General features: G+C 43.0%; 3 protein-coding genes across 3 annotated transcripts in view; 2 read left to right on the forward strand and 1 right to left on the reverse strand.

The window, feature by feature from the left end:
* LOC103704272 overlaps positions 1–14445 on the reverse strand; it is a 31272-nt gene extending 16827 nt beyond the window's left edge. Inside the window, exons 1-4 of the mRNA XM_039134152.1 lie at positions 12596–14445; positions 7761–7784; positions 3196–3573; positions 490–512 (exon numbers count right to left, since the gene is read on the reverse strand). Of these exons, the coding sequence (XP_038990080.1) occupies positions 490–512; positions 3196–3573; positions 7761–7784; positions 12596–14432 (2262 nt within the window). The 5' untranslated portion in view covers positions 14433–14445. The remainder of the gene's footprint in view (positions 1–489; positions 513–3195; positions 3574–7760; positions 7785–12595) is intronic.
* LOC103704273 lies at positions 3859–11507 on the forward strand. The gene is made up of 7 exons (XM_008787500.3): positions 3859–4093; positions 4702–4743; positions 7448–7582; positions 9684–9916; positions 10429–10465; positions 10887–10944; positions 11091–11507. Exons 1-7 carry the CDS (start codon positions 3959–3961, stop codon positions 11168–11170), a joined length of 720 nt encoding a protein of 239 aa, XP_008785722.1. The 5' UTR covers positions 3859–3958; the 3' UTR covers positions 11171–11507.
* Positions 14446–16192: 1747 nt separating the features above from the next.
* On the forward strand, positions 16193–18860 carry LOC103704275. Its single transcript, XM_008787503.3, has 4 exons — positions 16193–16522; positions 16591–16786; positions 16906–16992; positions 18481–18860. The coding sequence occupies exons 1-4, from the start codon at positions 16305–16307 to the stop codon at positions 18628–18630; spliced, it is 651 nt and encodes a 216-aa protein (XP_008785725.2). The 5' UTR covers positions 16193–16304; the 3' UTR covers positions 18631–18860.
* Positions 18861–19093: the final 233 nt, after the last annotated feature.

Genomic DNA, 19093 nt, shown 5'->3' on the forward strand with positions numbered 1-19093 from the left:
CATGGATGGCCGAGCTCCCCTCGGGAATAGGGGAGTCCGGCTCGACTGACTCCTCCCGGAAAGCCCGGGAAGAGCCCGGCATGCCCGAGCCCGAGGTCCTGGAGTCGCTCGCTTCGGGGCCTCGAGTCAGCTCGGATCCTGGTCGCTGCGGCCGGATCATGGACGGCTCCCCCCGCTGGGCGATGGGGGCAGGGCAAGGAGGGGCCGATGGGCCCGCATCGTCGACGACCCGCGCCCGCCTCGGGTCGGCTGTGGAGGGCCCCGCCTCGGGGCCGCTCGTCTCGGCCGACGTGGAAGCGCCGGCCAACCTCGCCTTCTTCCGGGGCTGGGGCATAGCTCCCCCGGCCTCGGCCTCTCGCCTCCTCAGGCGGGAAAAAAGCGATGTGTTGCTGGTCGGCATATGGGGAATATCTGAAATCAAAAATATCACCAAGTGTCAGACCAGTAGCAGTAAAAACAAATGACAAGGGAAGAAAGTAATATAACTACCCTTACCCTCGGGGCGCGCCGAGCTCAGACCCACGCTCGCCAGGGTGTCCTCCCGTAGGAGCTCGGTCAGGTCGTAGCCCTTCCCGAGGGCTCGGAGAGAGTCCAGGGTCCTCTGCTCCCTCCCCGAGGGCTCGGAGAGCTTGTTGAGGGCCTTCAACCGAGGGTGTCCCCACCTCGGATTGAACCCCCACGGCGCCTCGGACGCGAGGAAGAAAAATTTCCCCTTCCACTCGTGTATAGAGGAAGGGGCCCCGCGGAAGAGCGACATACCGCCTCGGAAGGCAAAGTATAGCCACTCCACGTCCGCCGGGTTCTTCTTCAACAGAAAACACCGGCGGAAAATATTCACTGAGATCGGGATCCCATGCCCGAGACACAGGGACAGGAACCCGATTATGGTTCTCCACGAGTTCGGAGCCAACTGTGCCGGGACGAGCTGATACTTGACCAGCAGGTTGCTCACGAACTCGTGAATAGGGAACCGTAGGCCGGCCCAAAGCGTCTCGCGGTAAACCGCGATCCGACCTGGGGGCGGCTGCGTCACCCTGTCTTCCGGCCCCGCAGTTTCGAGACGAAACCCGGGCTGGAAGAAAAACCGGGAGCGGATTAACTCCAACTCCTCCCCTGATAGACTTGACCCCACCTCCTCCGGACCAAGACCCATTTCACAGGAGAGCGAAATAAAATTAAAAGCAGGGGATGATAACTGGGAGGAAAAGAGAAGAGGAACCCTAGCAATCACAGGGTAGGGACCTACTGGACATCGCCGGAAATCGCTCCGGGCACCGACGGCGAGGTTTGGTTGAGGAAGGAAGCAAGGGAGAAAGACAACAAAAATAAGAGGCAGCCAAATAAAACCTTTAGGGCAAACTCGAGGGGTTTATATAGACCCCCTTGACAGTCCAGATCGGCAGGGTCGGTTCCCATCCCCTGACCGGATTGCGCCACGTGTCGGCCTCGGAGACCGAGGCACCGTATTCGCTCCGGATCAATAAATCGGGTACGAAATCGAAGCCCTGTCCCATCGGATCTCGGGGCCTCATTATGGGTCCGCAGAATCGAATCGCCTTGAAGAACGAACAGACGGCACCTCCGCTCCCCTCATTTAATAAGGCCCTGGGGCACGTGGAGCCCCGACGTAGCCTTCACCTCGCCGGATCCATGATCCAGTAATACGAGATCGGGAGCGTCCGATCCTAGGTCATGCCGCGTGTCCGTTTTGAACCCCGTAACGGCACACTCATTCATAAGCGGGGAGTCTCGATTACGGGATCGAGGCGTCGCCTCGTCGAGCCCGAGGACCCTCATCATGGGTCCGCCGCACGAAGCAATCTTGGCGATCCAAGAGACGCCACCCCCGTTACATTAGCTCCGAGAAACGTAAAGACACGAGCTCCACCATAAGTTCGCTGAATAAAGCAACCTCAAAACGCCCAAGGGCGCGGGTCTCGCCATAAACACTCCGAGAAACACGAGGGCGCGGACGAGATTCGCCCCCCAACTCTAATGGTAGACTTTACTTCCCACGTCCGAGCCCGCAAGCCGCTCGAACTCGGAAGTCGGGGGGTAGTGTTGGGGGAATAAGATTTTTCCCCAAGTGACACGAATGCCCCCAAGAAGCCGCACAATCGCCGACCCTGAACAGCCGAAGTCGGCGTCCGACCTCGGAACGCCCGACCCCAAGACATCCGACCTCGAGACTTCCGACCTAGAAAAATCTTGATGCTCAAGGTCTACCCTTGTCAGCCACCTACTACGGCCGTACTCCTCCGAGGTCCAACTGAGGACCATACCCTGCCACTGCTTCAGCATTTATTGCGCATGGCCACTGTAAACCTCCAGTTCACTCAACAATCGATGCGGATCTCCGGCTTACTCCACAATTAATGCGGATCTCCGGCTTACTCCACATTTAATGCGTATGGCTCCTGTCATCTACGGACTCTCAACTCTCCACGGCAAGTTAGCCCAGCAGAGTCTGGTCAATCCTGATAAGTCTCTGATCTCGACCGTACCTCCGACACTAATGCAATAATTCGCCTGGTAGCGTACCGGTTCGGGTCGTACGACGCCCTCACCGCCGACATCAGCACAATGATTCGCTTGACCGTGCGCCGACCTGAGCCACATGCCGAGCCGTGCTATGGCCTCGCCCTGTTACATCACAGGTAAACCGACCCCCACCTATAAAAGGGAGCCTTAGCTTCTCAGGAAGGGGGGTTGGGAAATTCCGTGCCCTACAAACACTGTTCATCTCCTCCTTACACTATTTGCCCCCTCCCTGACTTGAGCGTCGGAGGGCCGGCGCCGGAAAACCCGGCCACCGGTTTGTCTGCAGGCACCCAGACGGAGGACGCCGCCCGCTGACGGATCGCTGCCCCGCCGTGAGGACCTCCTGCTCCCTCTCCCCGGCCACCCCAAATGGAGGACGCCGCCCGCCGACTGGTCGCCGCCCCGCCGTGGTGACTCGCCGCTCCCTCTCCTCGACCGAAGATTGCCCCCGGGTCCAATTTCCAGCAACAGTAGGATTTGATATCGCAAAATTGTTTGATGCTCGAAATGTATCTTTCATTTCAACTCTTTTCAAGGTAATTGCCGTTACTCCGAAAAAACTGTTCCAATAAAATTAAAATTGATAAAAATGAGAGCTTTAATAAGAAAAAGAGAGGAGAAGCCAACCTGCGTGTGCCCTGAGTCCCCTGGCACCCGGGTTCTGCACGACGAGATGCGGCGGCAGTTCCTTGGACTCGAAATCCTCCGCGTAGAACCCATCCCGCGGCTCCTCGAGGGAGTTGGCGAGGTTGAGAGCCTCCGAGAGCTTCCACTGGAGGACGGAGTCCGGGCGGAGGCGGGGCTGGACCACGAACAGCCTCGGCGGCCGCGTGGGGTCCCTCCCGAACACGAACACGCCGCCCAACACATCGTCCTCCTCTTTCGCCCGGCCCTCCTCTCCCTCCCCTCGCCGCCTCCGCCGGGAGGAGAAGGGAGAGCAGAGGCGAGGGATCGGTGGGGAGGAGCGGACGAGGTCCCGAAGGCACGAAGAAGAAAGAGGATCGGAAGAAGAAGAAGAAGAAGAAGGAGAGAGGGAGGGGGATAAGAAGGAGAGAATAGTTTGAGGAAGAGTTCGGAGAGGCGTTCGAAAGCGAGAGATAGCTCGCAGCATCGCTGCTCAACGGAGAGCTGCCACTGCCGCCGCCGCCTTCGCGTTCGGGTTCGAATTCGATGTCGAGGGGGTTTCCAGGTCGAGGAGGGGTGATGAAAGCGGATCAAACCCGTTACTCCGCCTTCCGGATCCGAACCCGTTAATGACTTTTACGCAAAAGGTCCCATCATTTTCTTTTAGCCCTATTTAATTCGACTTCTTTTTATTACTTTTGTTTGCGCGAGCGAATCGATCGGAGGATGTTGTTTCTTCAGTTCGTGGTTCCAGGGGTTTCGATTCGGGCGTGGGGTGGGAAGGTATTAGAAGATGAGCCCCGCGGATAAGAAGAGCGACCGCGACCGCGACCACGACCACGACCACAATCCGTGGCAGGAAAGGGAGTCGAGGGCTTGGGGAATTCTCCTCTTCGGCTTGATTGGCGCCGCCGTTACCACCCTCGCGGTATCAATTCGATCGATAATCTCTTTATATTTCTTTCTTGAAATGTTCTCTCGCGGTCTAATCCAATGGTTTCTGTACCTAGTTTCTCTTTCTGAAATCTATCAAATTGTTTGGCAATTGTTGGAGGAGAAAATGATGTTACCGGGTTGCGCAAACCCATGATTGTGATCATGTTAGGCATAGTTGGCATGTGAAATGATTGATTTAGCTACTTGTCATCCACTTGAATCAAATCCATTAAGCATGTTTTGCTGATCTCTCTTCCTGGACTTTGGTGCATTCAGCGAATTTAATGCTTGGAATTTACTGGAGGAAGTCTAGTTTGTGGTTTTAATCTACTTGTTCCCATGGATTGGAACAAGTTAAATTTTTTAACGGCAATTGTGTGAAACCAACGATGAGTTTCATGATGGTGAACATGCTGCCTTTTGTTCTTGTTGAAGGGACTTGTGCCCATCTTTATCTTTCTGAGCTGATACTCTTACACTTCTTGTGGTTGCGTGTATTCTCTTCCAATTTCCAAGTAACTAAGTCTGCTAAATTTTGCAATGGCCTTTATGGATTTGGTAAACTATTATTCATATCTTAATTCTGAGGTGTCTTGGCAGGTTGGTCAGTTGCGGAGGACTGTTGGTTGGATCCATACTCAGGTAAGCTTAGTTATTGGTCTTGTTTCAATGTAATACTTTTAGATGCTGTTTCTCTTTTTCCTGAACATTAATGGTGCTGCGCTTTTTGTAGATATCATTTCATATTACAAGTACCGGGTGATATTAAAATGTGCTTGTTTGAATCTGTCATCCTGAAACTAAAGATGTTCCTTAAAGAATTGAAACCTGCTGTAGTGCTGTTATTTACATTCTTTTAATAGCTTTAGTAAAATACCTAAAGTTTGTGGTGTTATGCAAAGCAAATCGGCAACATAACTTTTGGGATTGCACCTAAAAACATACTTGAATTTGATATTGCATCTTGGCTGATTCTGATGGATGTGCAATGTTCCAATTTGTTAGATAGGGATAAATTTGATAGGAAGGGACTGTTAGATTTTAGATTTGAAGTTCATGTATACACAAAACTTGTGATGCATGGTGGAGCGACTCATATATGTTTTTCTGTTCATAGAGATATTTCGATTGTCTAGGATGTTAGCAGTAGGATTGGAGGCCCAATTTTACCAGTTTCTAGATTGCTGAATCAAAATATTCCAATGCCCTAGGCGATGACATTGTGAATGAAAGCATAGGCCCAAATTATTGACTGCCTACAATGGCCTAGGAAATGATGTTGTTACTCAAGTTCCACAACAAATTCTTTACAAATGGGTAACATGCATCTCCTAAGGTTCGATTAGAATACAAACCTTCCCTTTATATTATGTCTTAAACTAGGGAGATTTATACCACCAAAAGGATCTCATCAAGCTGATCTATAATAACCCACTGATACAAAATAACCTAAGGTGCAAAAGAACTATTATCAGGGGTTCAATTTGGGAGTACCCAAGGGGGGGTTTTGCCAATTTGGTTTCCTTTCGTTTTATTACATCTAAGATCACAAACATCAGTTTGCTCCTCCCACCTAAACTATGGAGCACTACCCTCTTGCAGGAGAAAACAAATCATTTGGCTGTATTTTTTCAAATCAAATCACTCCAAATGCAAGAGGTCTTTAGCTTGTTTTGGGAGAACATTCTGTTCTTCTTCCAAATCCCTCTCTTCACCCATCATGAGATTAAATTCCATAGATCTCTAGCAAAATTTCCATTCTGCTCGAAATAGGCATCCCTAAAATTGTAAAGAACATGTCATGGATGCTAGTCAATTTGAAGAACTCGATGTTCATGCCTTCATGTCATAGAATGAAGTTTTTCACCTGCATTCATTCCCCATCCTTCCTATGTGCAAAGAACATATGATGACTAATGGTGTCTAATCTTTCACATTTTTTTTAAGAAATCACATGTCAGCACCTTGGGCATGTTTGGTGGTGCTTAAAAAATGTAATTTCATAACTTTTAAAGTAAAAAAGTGCTTACTTAAAAAAGGTGTTTGGTAATATTTTCTGAAAAGTACTTTTTCAATAAGAAAAGTCAAAAAAATGCTTTTAGGAGAAGCTACTAAACCTAGCTTATGGCTTCTTGTTTTGTAAGAACACTAGACATGCTCCTTGTGAGCCATTGTCCAATTAAAAAATCTGGACCTTATCAAAAAAGACTTACGTATGTTTGAGAGAGAGAGAGAGATTTGGTCCTCTATATCTTTGTCGGACAACACAAAAGAAAAGAAACGTGATTGAAGTTAAAGACAAACCACAGAAGGGCTGACGACATAAGAACATGTGAAGTTTGTGCATCCTATCTATGCTAAAATAAGTTTTAAGAAGAAAACAAGATGATATAAATGAAAGAAAATATTTATATAAAGAAGGCAATGTGTATTTACAATAAAGCTTATAGATCTAATTAATTGTATTCTATAGCCTAATGAGTAATCATCAATAAAATTTTAAATATAAATTCAATTCCTTTTTAATTTTTGTAAAATTTGTTAACCGTAAAAACAGTTATATAATTAAAAAATTTCTTTTGGTTCAACAAAAGTAAGATTCCATGTCCTTTAAGATATGTGATATGAAATTGATCAGTTCCATGAAACATGTACTCGAAATATGTTGATTGTTGTACTACTCCTCTACCACCTGAAGTTAATTTCCTATTCACTTGATATAAATAAACTTTCGATATTTAATAATAATTAAAGCAAACTATGCTTATGTTTCTGAATATAGTGACTTCAGATGATAAGTGTTAAATAATATCTACATTGAACAATACCATGGTTAACGGTGAAAGATTTGAAATGCAGGACCATAAGTTCTTAATCAAAGATTCAAGCATCGGGGCATGCCTGTCCATATAGGCCATACGGTACTATGCACCTATAAACACTTTTAAACAGTTTCCTCATGAAAATATACAAGTTCTTCAGTCATTTACAAAGTTTTCGCTGTCAACATTGTTCAGAACTCAATTCCCTGATCATATTATCGGTACAGTACTTATAATGGTTGTTGATGCTGCTGGCCAGACTGCTATCAAGTATCAACTTTATTATCATTGAGTATGTCCTGGATTTCCCTACAAGCACTTAGAATTTGCAGCAAAATATATTAAGTATAAATTATGGCATAAGTGCATTGACATTTCTGCTAGAGTTATTTGGAATGCCATTATTTGCTTCACTATATATAATATTTTCTAGTCACATACGCAGACATTCATATATACAGTAAAAAATTGCTTTTGTTTGTGATGTTATTAAAGATATTGGATGATTCTTTTCTACTCCACAGTTGAGCAAATCACAATCAAGTTCATCATGGAGAGATGCAACCAGTGGTTCAAATCATGGTGGTTTCAGGGAGGAAGCTTGGAAGAGATACAACCGTCGAATGCAAGAGGAGTACGAGGAGGAGATGGAGAGGGTGGTGAGTTATTTCCTGGTTTTGGTTTTCCTTGTTCAATTCCTCCTATCTCAACAGGTTTTTTTTGTTGTCTTCACATTGTGTTGTCTAATTTATAATGATTATGTTTCTTTACTCCACATCATTAGTTGATTAAAGTCATGGACTTTTTGGTCCATTGTGTAAGATTTAAATTTGTGTTTGCCACACTTATGGTTATGTAATTCTTTTTGAGTTCCCAACTATTTTGACCTGCTTTCTTGAAGATAAATATAGCTTAAATCTATATCGATGCCTGGCTCATATTTATTGTGGGCCACCTTCAACAAGTCTCTCTTTTGTAGGTTTGCCTGCTTTTAAAGCAAGTGGATTTCAAAACCAAAATATCACTTTCTATTAGAAGTTACAATTGCAGTTCTGCTGCAGTTAGAATTAATTAGTGCAACTGGTTATGGACTCAATAAGCTGTTGGAAATTCCTGTGGTGAGTCTTGGTGAGAGATGGGGAGAAAATGTGTGTCGGTCTCAAGTTATCCATTATGAATTACGAATGTTGGGGGGGAAGGGGGGGGACATGTGTGTTGCTTTTGGTTTACCTTCAATAATTAAATGATGTGGAAAGAGTGGGCAGAGTTGTCTCTCAAGTCTTACTTCTTCCTGATAAGTTAAGGATGCAAAGAAGAGGCATAGGAGAATGAAAATACATCAGCTTCAACTTGTTAGTGATGTGGGGAAGAAGGGATTCGCAGTCTTAATTTATACATGATAAGTTAGTGGTGCTTAAGTGTAAATTTCAAAATTTGAACAGTCAATATAGATTTTCTTTATTATTATTATTATCATTATATGTAGCTCTCATTGATTAAGCTGCCACTCATAGGCAGAGCCTATTGTATGCTGATGATGTAAACATTGGTGAGCTGGAAGCTAAATTTAAAAGGTCTGGTTAGGCTTTTAAGTTCTACACCCACTGCATCTCAGACATTATCAATTTTTGCATACATTCTTTTTTGCTTATTTTTATTGTATCTTATGACATATTATTGATGATTTGCTCCTTGGCTCTTGGTGAAAATTTACCATACTGCAGAGCTCTTTTGTTCCCTAGTTTCCATCTTAGTGTCTAGTGCTAATTTTAAGGATTTTTTTCAACAATTGATGTCTGTTAGCGAGTTCAGGACTATAATATCCCATTTCTATGATGGATCAGCTTGCAAAATCTAATATGGACACAGCTTCATGATATGTAGACATCCTTGTCTCCAATGCTTTGCTTTTGTACACTTTCTGAAGTTCACTACTTCCTAGTGTTTATGATGGATCTGCTTGCAAAATATGGTGTGCACAGGGCTTCACTATTCTCAGACGTTATTCCGGCTGCAGCTTTCCATACCATCTCTGGGTTTTGGTTCTTTAAATACTTTTGCTATGTCTCTTAATCTATTCGAACACATATACAGAGTACTGCAAACTTCTTCTGAAGCTTTTTTAGGAATAATCTAGAACACGAGCAGTAAGAAATTAATTAGATCATGGTCTGCCGTACTGGCCGATACGTACCAGTCCAGTCTGGAATCGGTACCGGATCAGTGTAGAATCCGATACCAGTAGCCTTTCGTTGGAGAACCGGTATGGAACCGGTACGGGCCGGTACGAGACCGGTATGGGACCGGTACGTACTGGTTCGGGCTGCCACCGGTACGCCGACCGGTACCAGTACGGTGGACTTTGAGTTAGATGCTTGAAGTTTTGGACATCACTACCTCATTTTGTGACCAGCACTTTGTGATATTAACCCAAAATTTTCTATTCTTGATTCCAAACAATCTACTTCTTTGACTTTTATTTTGCTAGACTATTGTTAATGGTTATTGGGGCATTAAGTTTGTTTGTTCTATTCAGTTTTAGAATTTATAATAAGTTGTCTTGCTGCTTTCAAAGGCCTTCTTATCCAGCTAAAATCTTACTGGTCATTTGGCACATAAATTGTGTTCCAGTAAAGAGGCTGCAGCAAGAAAAATTTCGAGCATCTTCTCAACTTTTTTTTCTTTAAAATCCTGAGTGTTCTTTTATTTTTTGTCTATATTTGTGTGTGTGTGGTGACTAGATGCCTTTGATTTGTGTAGGAGCGTATAAGGCGCATGCAAAGTGTATTCAATAGAGAGAGAAATAAATACAAGAGGAGCTATGAGAGTTGGAGGGAGAATGGCCCTGGTTCATATCAACATATTCCACGAGATGATTGGTACTGGCAGACAGATACATCTTCCACAGATCAAAGAACTAATTATAGATCTGCCCCACGGCCCAGTGGAAGTTATTCATTGTCACATCACTACTTAGTCTTGGGTCTAGAAAGGTATTAATTGCCACTATCTCTGCCCAAAAGATTTTCCCCCTTTTTTTATCCCTTGCAGTAAATATTGTCAGCATGACTTTGCACATATGAATTGAAACTGATATCTGTGTTTTATAGATGTCTTCCTGCCTAGTACATTTATTAAAACTCCTTCAAATGAATACATCAGAAGCATTGGAACATACTCTTTAACAATTAAACACATTCATCTACTGTATAAGAATATGATGTGGTTGTTCCTCTGAATTCGTTAGGCCTTTTTCTAAAATCAACTTGGTTTTTTTTTCTGTTAGATATGTTAGATTAGATTCATATGACCTTCCATGCATTTTGCTGTAGTGGTTTACAATTTTGGCATGATGCTGGATATGAATTTATGGTATTTCTATGTTAATTGTCGGAAAGATTGCACAAAAAAAAGAAGATAGAATAGTGTAATACTGTTGATATGGTAGCTGTAGTTTTGGAATTTGAGTTTTCTAATCCATCATTTTCATGTCTTTGTCCTTCAGGTCAAGGGCAAAACCCTACTCAGATGCTGAGATTAAGGTATTGCATTACAGTACCTCACCTGTGATTTTCTATTTTGTCTTCTGTTTTGTGATTTTACAATGGCATAGCTGTATAGAAAAATGAACTGTTTAAAGGTTTATAATACAAAAACTGGCAATGTGCTCACTTTTTGTTGTTTATAGCCCATCAACTAACTTTTCTATGAACCGATAGCAAGGGAACAGCCATTATGAAGTGCATCTTAGCCCATTTGCTGTTGTCGGTCCCTACTGATGATATAATTTCAACCCAACCAATTCCTCCCCCATGGATATTTCGATGTACTTTAGTTACATGGAAAGAGTTCTTTTTTCTGTTTGAACAAGGACATGGGAAAGTTAGTAAAGAATGTCAAGACTACTTTTTCAGTATTAATTCTGCAGTTTCCGACTATACCACTGTTGCTCTTTGTGTGCAGACTGCTTTCAGAGCAAAAGCAATGGAGTACCACCCTGACCAAAACCAAGATAACAAAGGTATGTAAAGTGTCGTCCTTTTCTTCTAATGTGAACTTTAAGTCATTTCTTCCAGTTTGTATTTTAGAGCAATTTATTTCGTAGGCAACCTACTTTTATGACATTGATGAGACAAACGAATAATATTCTTCTTTTCTTTTTGGCAGAGGCTGCAGAGGAAAAATTTAAGGAAGTGATGAGGTCTTATGAAGCAATAAAACAAGAGAGGAAAAATGGAATTCATTGATCCTAAAAGTACTTGTAAATTCTGATCATACAAACAAGATATACATATCAGTTTAAATGGAGTCTAAGTACTCCATGATGGTGACAGACATTAAAATTAGCGTTGCGGCAATTTCTTTTTTAAATTGAGCCAGAAGGACACTGCATGACCATCTTTACTAGCATGACCATGTATGGAAATTAATGTTGACCACCATTCAGTACATAAAGTTACTACAATGTATTCAATTTTTGCACAATTTTTTTGTATTTAAGTGCACTGGAAGGTCAGTTGTTAAAATGTCTGCTAGTACAATGCTGGTATCAATTACAATGAAAAATTTTACGAATTGAGAACATATCTCACAGGTCCTATGTATATATTCTTGATTTAATTACCATAGTTACTAAAATCCAAGGTTACTGCTTCGAAATCACCAATGCCTATGCTTGTCTCTGAGAGTTGTTGGCTGTGTTTTATGTCCTGGCATTCTTCTACCTATTGATCGTCTGAGATAGGGAAGACAAATGGAAGGTTCATATTGGTTTGTTTTAGAACTTTGTAAACTTTTGAGAGGGTCGAAGAACAATTTCCCTTCTTTTTTTAAGAAAAAAATATCTGATCTTTTCTGAGCCATTCGCATCTTTCATTATTTGCCTCAAGTTTCCTGGATTCAACCCTCGGGAGAATATGCAAGAAAGAATAAGTCCAATTTATTAAGATATTAAAATTAAAAGTATATATATAAATCCAAGCACCTATGGTACACTTGATGCAATTTAAAATACTCGGAACCTTAACATACAATGAGAATATAGTGCATTATTTCTGTTATCCAGTTAAGAGGCAATTATGTGCCAAGGAGTTCTCCTACAGCCATGGTAAAAGTATCTGAGCATAATCGAGGCATGCCATCGGAGAAATCAAAATAGAAAAATTGAGTCTAGACATCTTTTGGAAACCGGTCCATGATATGGTACCAGACAAGAATGAATCACTCAAAAGTGGATTCGAGAGACCTTTATAGACTTTTTTTTTCCATTGCTATTAACAATGAAGAATCAATCTCAAAAGATTAATCTACAGAAGGGAGAAGTTTACACTTCACACTCTTCCCCTCTGTATCTTTCTTCATTATCCTTCTACCAGCCATGCAGCAGACAACTTGTGAAGTCTTATGCTTCACCAATTGCATTTGTTCCTATTAGGCTTTCATCAAGATGATCCTCTCATTTGGATCCAAATAGCTTACTGCACTCCTTTCCTTTCAAATTCGTAAGGGAGGGCATGCGCTTCTCATTAATTCCTCAAAGCTGCTGACCATAGTCATTGCGGACTTCAATTTTGCTGCAAACTCCCATCAAGGCAAATGAGATCCTTCACTATAAGGATCTAATGGACTAGATGGGACCTGAATCCGACCATGACCTGATCGGCATCGGCGACCCCTTCCCTTCCTCTTGTTCCTCTTGGCCTTAGCTTTCACTTTCTCTTCCAGCAATCTCACGCCGCGCCTCTTGTACATCTTGAAGGTGACATGCCTCTCCTCTGCCATCTTCCTCACCTTCTCCGTTATCTCCGCTGCGATGTGCCTATTATAAAGCTTCTTTAAGCCCTTCAGTAGCTTTGCAAATGTGTCTGGCTGTGGCATGAGACCAGCATCCAGCATATCCAAAAAGTATGAGCAAGCCTCCTTAACATGTTTATTAGAGTACAGCGCATGGATCCAAATAGTCCAAGCATACACATTGAGCTCACAGCCTTTGCTCACAATGCATCCCCACACTTCTTTGGCCATTTCGAGCTTCTCGGCTCTCAGCAGTGCATTCAGCAGGTCCTTAAGAATACCATACTGAGGTGTGGCGAAAAGCCCTCTTCCCACCATCTCCTTGAAGTACCCGCAGGCCTCGATCAATGATCCTTGCTTGATAAACCCATGCACCATAATAACAAATGTATCAAGCCCTGGACTCAGCCTGCTAGATTCCATCTCATTCCAAATAGTGATTGCTTGACTCAGCTCCCCGAGCTTGCACGCCAAGCGAATCACTGTATTATAGATACCAAGATCAGGAAGGATGCCACCTTTTGACATACTTTCCATGAGCTCCAAACACTCCTCCAACTCTTCCTTCTTCTCATGTGCTGCGAAGATGGAGAAATAGGTGCTTGGGTCTGGCTTACAGCCCTGCTGAACCATCGCATCGATGAATTCATACCCCCTACTGATCTTTCCCGACTTACAGAAACCACTGATCAGAGTGTTAAAAGTCACGGCATCAGCGGCACAACCATTCCTTGTCATTTCAACAAACACTCTCATCGCCTCATCCATCCGGTCCCTCGAGCAGAAAGCCTGGATCAGAGTAGTGTACGAAATGGCATTCGGCTCACACCCCTGCCTCCTCATCTCTCTCAGGAGCTCATATCCATCCTCGATCTTCCCGGCTGCTGCGAACCCACCGAGCAAAGTGTTGTACACCACGTTATCAGGCTCAAAGCCAGCCTGACGCATCTGAACCAATACAAATTTGGCCTCGATGAGCTTCCCAAGCTTGCACCAGCCGTAAAGGAGCGATGTGAAGTGCTTCAGATTGGGGGAAAATCTCTCCTTTAAGTCTTCGAACAGCAAAGCTGCCTCCTTCACGCTGCCATTCTTACAGAGGGCGTCCAATAAGCACCCGAAGACATAGTCGTCGGGCTCACAACCGTACTTGGGCATTTCGTCGAGCACCTCGATAGCTTTGGAGACGAGCCGGGCGGCAGCGAAGCGGCGGATAAAGGCGACGAAGATATCGGGGGTCACGAGGTCGGGAGCCTCGCGGCGCATCTCGTCGACAAGGGCCCAGGCGGCGCCGAAATGGCGCATTTTAGCGAGGGATTTAACCATAGCGCGGTGGGCAGTGGGGGAGGGAAAGTAGTCGGGGCAGCGGGAGGCCCATGAGAAAAACCGGAAGGCGAGCGTCCCGGCGTCGCCGCAGCGGGCGATGACGCGCTCGACGAGGCCCGGGCGGAGGGGGACGCCGGAGTCGCCGAGGGCGAGGGCGAGCTTGGGTGGTCGGGAATGGAACTTGCGGAGGATCCGGTAGAGCTTCTCGACGTCGGAGGAGAGGTCATCGGCGCCGAAGGCAGAGGAGCTGGTGGGGTGGTGGTGGTGGGCACGGTAAGTGGAGGTGGAGGTGCCGCCGTGAGCAGCAGCGGCGAGCGTTCGGAGGATGGCGAGGTTGGAAGGAAGGAGGGATCGGAGGATTTTTGTCCGAGAAGCAGAGGAGGAAATCTGCATTTTTTTATTTTTATTTTTTGTTCTGCTCTGCCGTTAGTTCCATCACATTCTTATATCCGGACTTCATAAGTGATCCGGTTGAAAGTTTCCTTTTCCCCTGACGTCCGAATTTTAAAGCATGAATTTAAAAGCAACCTCAACTTTGTCGCATAATATTACTTATTCGAGTGTTTTTTTTTGTTAAAATAAATAATTTATACAATTCTAATATAAATACATTCAAAAAATCAAAAAAATAGCAAATATGTAGTATTTTAGACAACTCTCTCTTCCCAACCCAGAGAACTTTCCTAGAGTGATCAGCTACATATGAGGCCATCCAATCCGCAGCTTCGTTAGACTCTCTATAAACATGTTTGGCCTGAAAAACCATGCTGCTACTAACCATGGCCCGGATGTATTATGGCATGTTTAATCCACATCATATATACCTGGCTTTCGACACTTCATAAAAAAAAAAAAAATCAAAGTACCCATAATAGTAACATTGCAGGATTTTGAGACTGGTCATGCTGCATTATGCATCTCATACATTGCATCCCCTTAGGTTTTACGAGGGAGAGGCTTCATACCTACTTAGGACCAACCTACGTTAAATCTCTACAGTGATGCCAAACTAATTGGTATCGGTTTCCTTCCACAGCACCTTGTTAAATGCTAGCTGAAAACTCCCCAAGTTTTTGTCTAATTTTACTCGATTTGCACAAGTATTTAGATGATTTTACATTGTTTTTTTGGTTCCATATTATCTTTTGGATAGGAGAGTATATGTTTATTTTTTGATCTTTTGCTTGTGATTGCGCTTTCCATGCTCAGTTCTTTCATCCTGATTATGGGGTTGTTCTCGATCTTCTGCAGTAGTAATTCATTGTCGAGATCCTTTTTTAAAAAAGCTTTTTCTCAACATCGACATGCATGATCCCCTCTCCAAGAATATTCCATTGTTAAGCTTTGTCAATATCGACATGCATAATGCCACCTGCTGGAGCAAAACGCTACTATTTGGGTGCTCGAGGAGGGTGAGGTGAGGATAGGCATCAGAATACTTGGGGATATGGCCACCGATGGTATTATAAGTATTAGTACATAGTCAATATGGGACGGAACATATATTCGTGTCTCACCAGGCTAAGAATCTAAATTCATTCAAATTCAATTATAAAGATCATAAATCCAATCATAAATATTATAATTCCAATCATAAATACCATAAATTCAATCACTGACAACATGATCAGCTCGTGGTTAGCCTAAATTGGGCCGTACTGCAGTATCTACTAGTTTATATAGACCATGGGTCGAATTCTTTTTGATACTATTTGTTGCAACTCAAAATCTCACTTAAAAAGACTAGCTAGGATATGTTCTTTGAATTCTTTCATCCTATATAAATACTTAAAATCTATTTAGTATCTAGCTGATCGATATAAGTACCTAAGAACTATCCAATACATAGCCGATATAGGACTAACTACACATCTGCACGATCCTCAAATAATAGTCAATATGATACTTACACAGAATCAAGAAAGCTAAATAATATTTTTCTGCAGTTTTTTTTGATTAGATCTTGGATTGTGAAACAAACTCTCTTAGGTTGAGTTTTATCCAATCGAACATGATTATTATAAAGTTTTAGATATTTTTTAGTCCTATATTGGATTTAAATAGGAGAGTACACATCTATATTTTCTGGTTGTGATTGATCTTTCCATGCACAGATTTTTCATCGTGATTTTGAGGCCGTTCACAAGATCTGTTTGGGCTCCGGAGGCGTGTGCGGGCAAACAACCACAAACGGGCGTCGCTGGCGAGATTTAAGTCGACGGCAGCGCGTGAGAGGCGCTTCCAAAAGCCCGAATTCCCCCCCAAATGGATTTCGAGTGCGGCGACGTGGGCGCGTGGAGAGAGGCGCTCTCCGCCTACGACACTCGCCTCCAATCCCTTCACAAGCCCGACCTCCTCCCTCTCGACGCCTTCTACCGCACGGAGCTCCCCCTCCTCCTCCGCTGCCGGGAACCCCACCCCTTCCTCTCCAAGACCGAGCTCCGCCGCCTCGTCCAGTGGAAGCTCTCCCGAGGGAAATGGAGGTAAACCCTCCATTCTGTCCCAACCTTCCTCTACTTCGTTTTAATCGAACACGGTTGTTGGGTTTTAGACCTCGGCTGCTGGATTTCGTGTCGTCGTTGCCTGAAAACCTCGTGGAATCCACCTCTACGAAGGCGTTCGCGGCGCTTCCAGACCTGTCCAAAGCCGTGAAGGAGCTGACGGTGTTGAAGGGAGTCGGACCGGCGACGGCGTCAGCCGTTCTGGCCGCCTACGCGCCGGAAGTCGCGCCATTCATGTCCGATGAGGTGAATTAGACTTGGGTTTTTGCGAAAGTCGGTTCTTTTCTGCAGCATTGCTTCCTGTTTTGGGCGATATATTTTTGGAAAAAGTTAATTTTTTTGATCCCGATTGATGTATTTGTTAGGCTATGATGGCTGCGCTGGGAAATTCCAAGGAGTATACGTTGAAGCAGTATCTCGCATTTGCTGAGAAGCTACAGAGCAAAGCGAAGGTCAATGTTTTAATTTAAGTGAACTCGCTACTTCCAGTATGCATATTTGATTGGGACCATGTGGATTGAATTCATGATTTTACCAAGTGCGACTTTCTTACCATAACCATCTAGCCTTTTTCCAACTATTTGAGGTCAGCTAATGAATGCAACTCATTCGACAAAATGTCACAAAAATTCTATTGCCTTTTTATGCATGTTGTGCCTAGATGCAGATGAAGTTAAGCTCATCCTCAGGAAGCCATCTTCACTTCATTTCTTACAAATCAATTTTCATAACTATAGCAACTTATTAGCTGATGCAAGCTTTGTCCAAGGCTGAAATCGTAGTGAGCTGAACCTGCCTTTTCCTGAATAATCATACCATTTGCTGTCATTTGACTAGTTAATCAGCACCGGACCAAGGAGTTTGAATCTCAGTGTTGGGAAGTGATGAATTTGCTTGTACATTTCTGTTGCTAGTTTGCCAGGTCATTTGGTCATACACTTCAAACTTGCTCTCTGCATTGGGCATAATAAGTAATTTGGTCGTAGTAGAAACCACCTTAATCCATATATGAGATACCACAGTCAGTCTAATGGAAAATTTTTAGTATGCTGATCTGCTGGGGATAATATGATCCTCTACCATTTCAGATTCTATTATCCTTCTTTCTTTTTCTGAATTATGCTAACTATTGCTCGTTATTTTGTTTATGAATTTGATGCCCCAACATATTATCCTTAGATAACATGAAATGACATCAAAAAGGATTATTACGAAGACTTGGATGTAGGGACAAAAAGAGAATGTATTATGCAGTCTATTTAAAAAGAAAGAGGTTGACGTTTTCAGGTTGTTTATCCCTTCATTTCCTGTGCAGTTTAGGAGGGCAAAGACTTACAGATGTTTAATAATGAATATTGAAATTTGAAATGTGGAACTGATGCCCTTTTGAGAGAGTACTGTTGAAAAGATGTTAAAGTTATCCTCGGTGCATAAGAAGCGATATTTATGCTATTTATTTCGCTTCTGGTGTGGTTGGAAATGGTAGAAGAAAGATAGATTTAGGGTATGAAGAGATTTATTGAGATGTTTGATGAGTATGACTTACTGGATTTTCCGTCAAAGAACATTTGTTTGAACTGGTCAACTCTTCATGGATATCCAATCTCTGGAAGGTGGAAATCTCGAGAGTTAAACCAAATCTCAAGAGAGGTGGGATTCAATCCCAGGTTTCTGGTACAACAACTAAGATTTTTCTTCTTGTTCGGATTGGCTTTCTGTGTGTTCAAATCATTGCTTGCTGTAGGGCGCTGGTTAAACAGAGAAAGAATAGATAATATATGAGGCTAGACAAATTGTACGAGTTTTGACAAAATCTTATCTTGGGCAGCTATTTCCTCTTTCTACATATTTGCACATATAGGTTTCAGCTGTTTATTCCTTTGTTAGAAAACGTTTATAAAGTGACTTCAATTCCCACATCCCGTGCATTTGTTTTGCAGGAATTGAGTGTAGATGGGGATTGTTTCACCCCATCAGATGTTGAAAGGGCCTTATGGAGCTCAGCTTTGGGCTCCACGTCGCTAACTTCATCAAATGATGATCCAAAGACCAGTACCAAGAGAAGTACCAAAAGAAAAAGAAAATCTTGAGGCAAGTTTGTGTTGGATGGAAGCCCTAACATTTCAAGGCCGTATGCTTTTACAGTTTAGTAACTAGAGGCTCAGTAGTTTGATAATTATGTTTTGTGAAAGCTCTTTTAAGTCAAATCGATAGGGTTTTGATCATAACATAATACTTTTAAGCCCTGTTTAGGATTGTTGTTGATAATAGAGCTTTTGGAAGTAGAATTTCTAACAAAAAGCTATTTGGTGTTTGTTAACTACATTTTTAAAAATTTTAGCATCTATTTGGTAACCAAACTAAGAAAGTGTTTTTAATATAAGATAATGATAATAAAGAATATTGAGTAGCACTTTTATTTTTTAAACTCTTTATACTATCAAGAATTGTTTTAAATTATTTATTTTGAATATATAATATTTGAATAGTATAATATAATAACATAATGATATAATGTCATAGAAATATAATAATATTATACTATTAAAATAT

This window comes from Phoenix dactylifera, chromosome 15 (genome assembly GCF_009389715.1).
Source record: "Phoenix dactylifera cultivar Barhee BC4 chromosome 15, palm_55x_up_171113_PBpolish2nd_filt_p, whole genome shotgun sequence".
Classification (NCBI taxonomy): Eukaryota; Viridiplantae; Streptophyta; class Magnoliopsida; order Arecales; family Arecaceae; genus Phoenix; species Phoenix dactylifera.

Bases quoted from the DNA above. Each gene is read 5' to 3' on its own strand.
- LOC103704273 (XM_008787500.3), top strand. From the start codon at position 3,959: ATGAGCCCCGCGGATAAGAAGAGCGACCGCGACCGCGACCACGACCAC. The intron at 10,466-10,886 runs GTATTGCATTAC...CTTTGTGTGCAG, and splicing joins ACTCAGATGCTGAGATTAAG to ACTGCTTTCAGAGCAAAAGC. The intron at 10,945-11,090 runs GTATGTAAAGTG...TCTTTTTGGCAG, and splicing joins CCAAAACCAAGATAACAAAG to AGGCTGCAGAGGAAAAATTT.
- LOC103704275 (XM_008787503.3), top strand. From the start codon at position 16,305: ATGGATTTCGAGTGCGGCGACGTGGGCGCGTGGAGAGAGGCGCTCTCC. The intron at 16,523-16,590 runs GTAAACCCTCCA...GTTGGGTTTTAG, and splicing joins CTCTCCCGAGGGAAATGGAG to ACCTCGGCTGCTGGATTTCG. The intron at 16,787-16,905 runs GTGAATTAGACT...TGTATTTGTTAG, and splicing joins CGCCATTCATGTCCGATGAG to GCTATGATGGCTGCGCTGGG.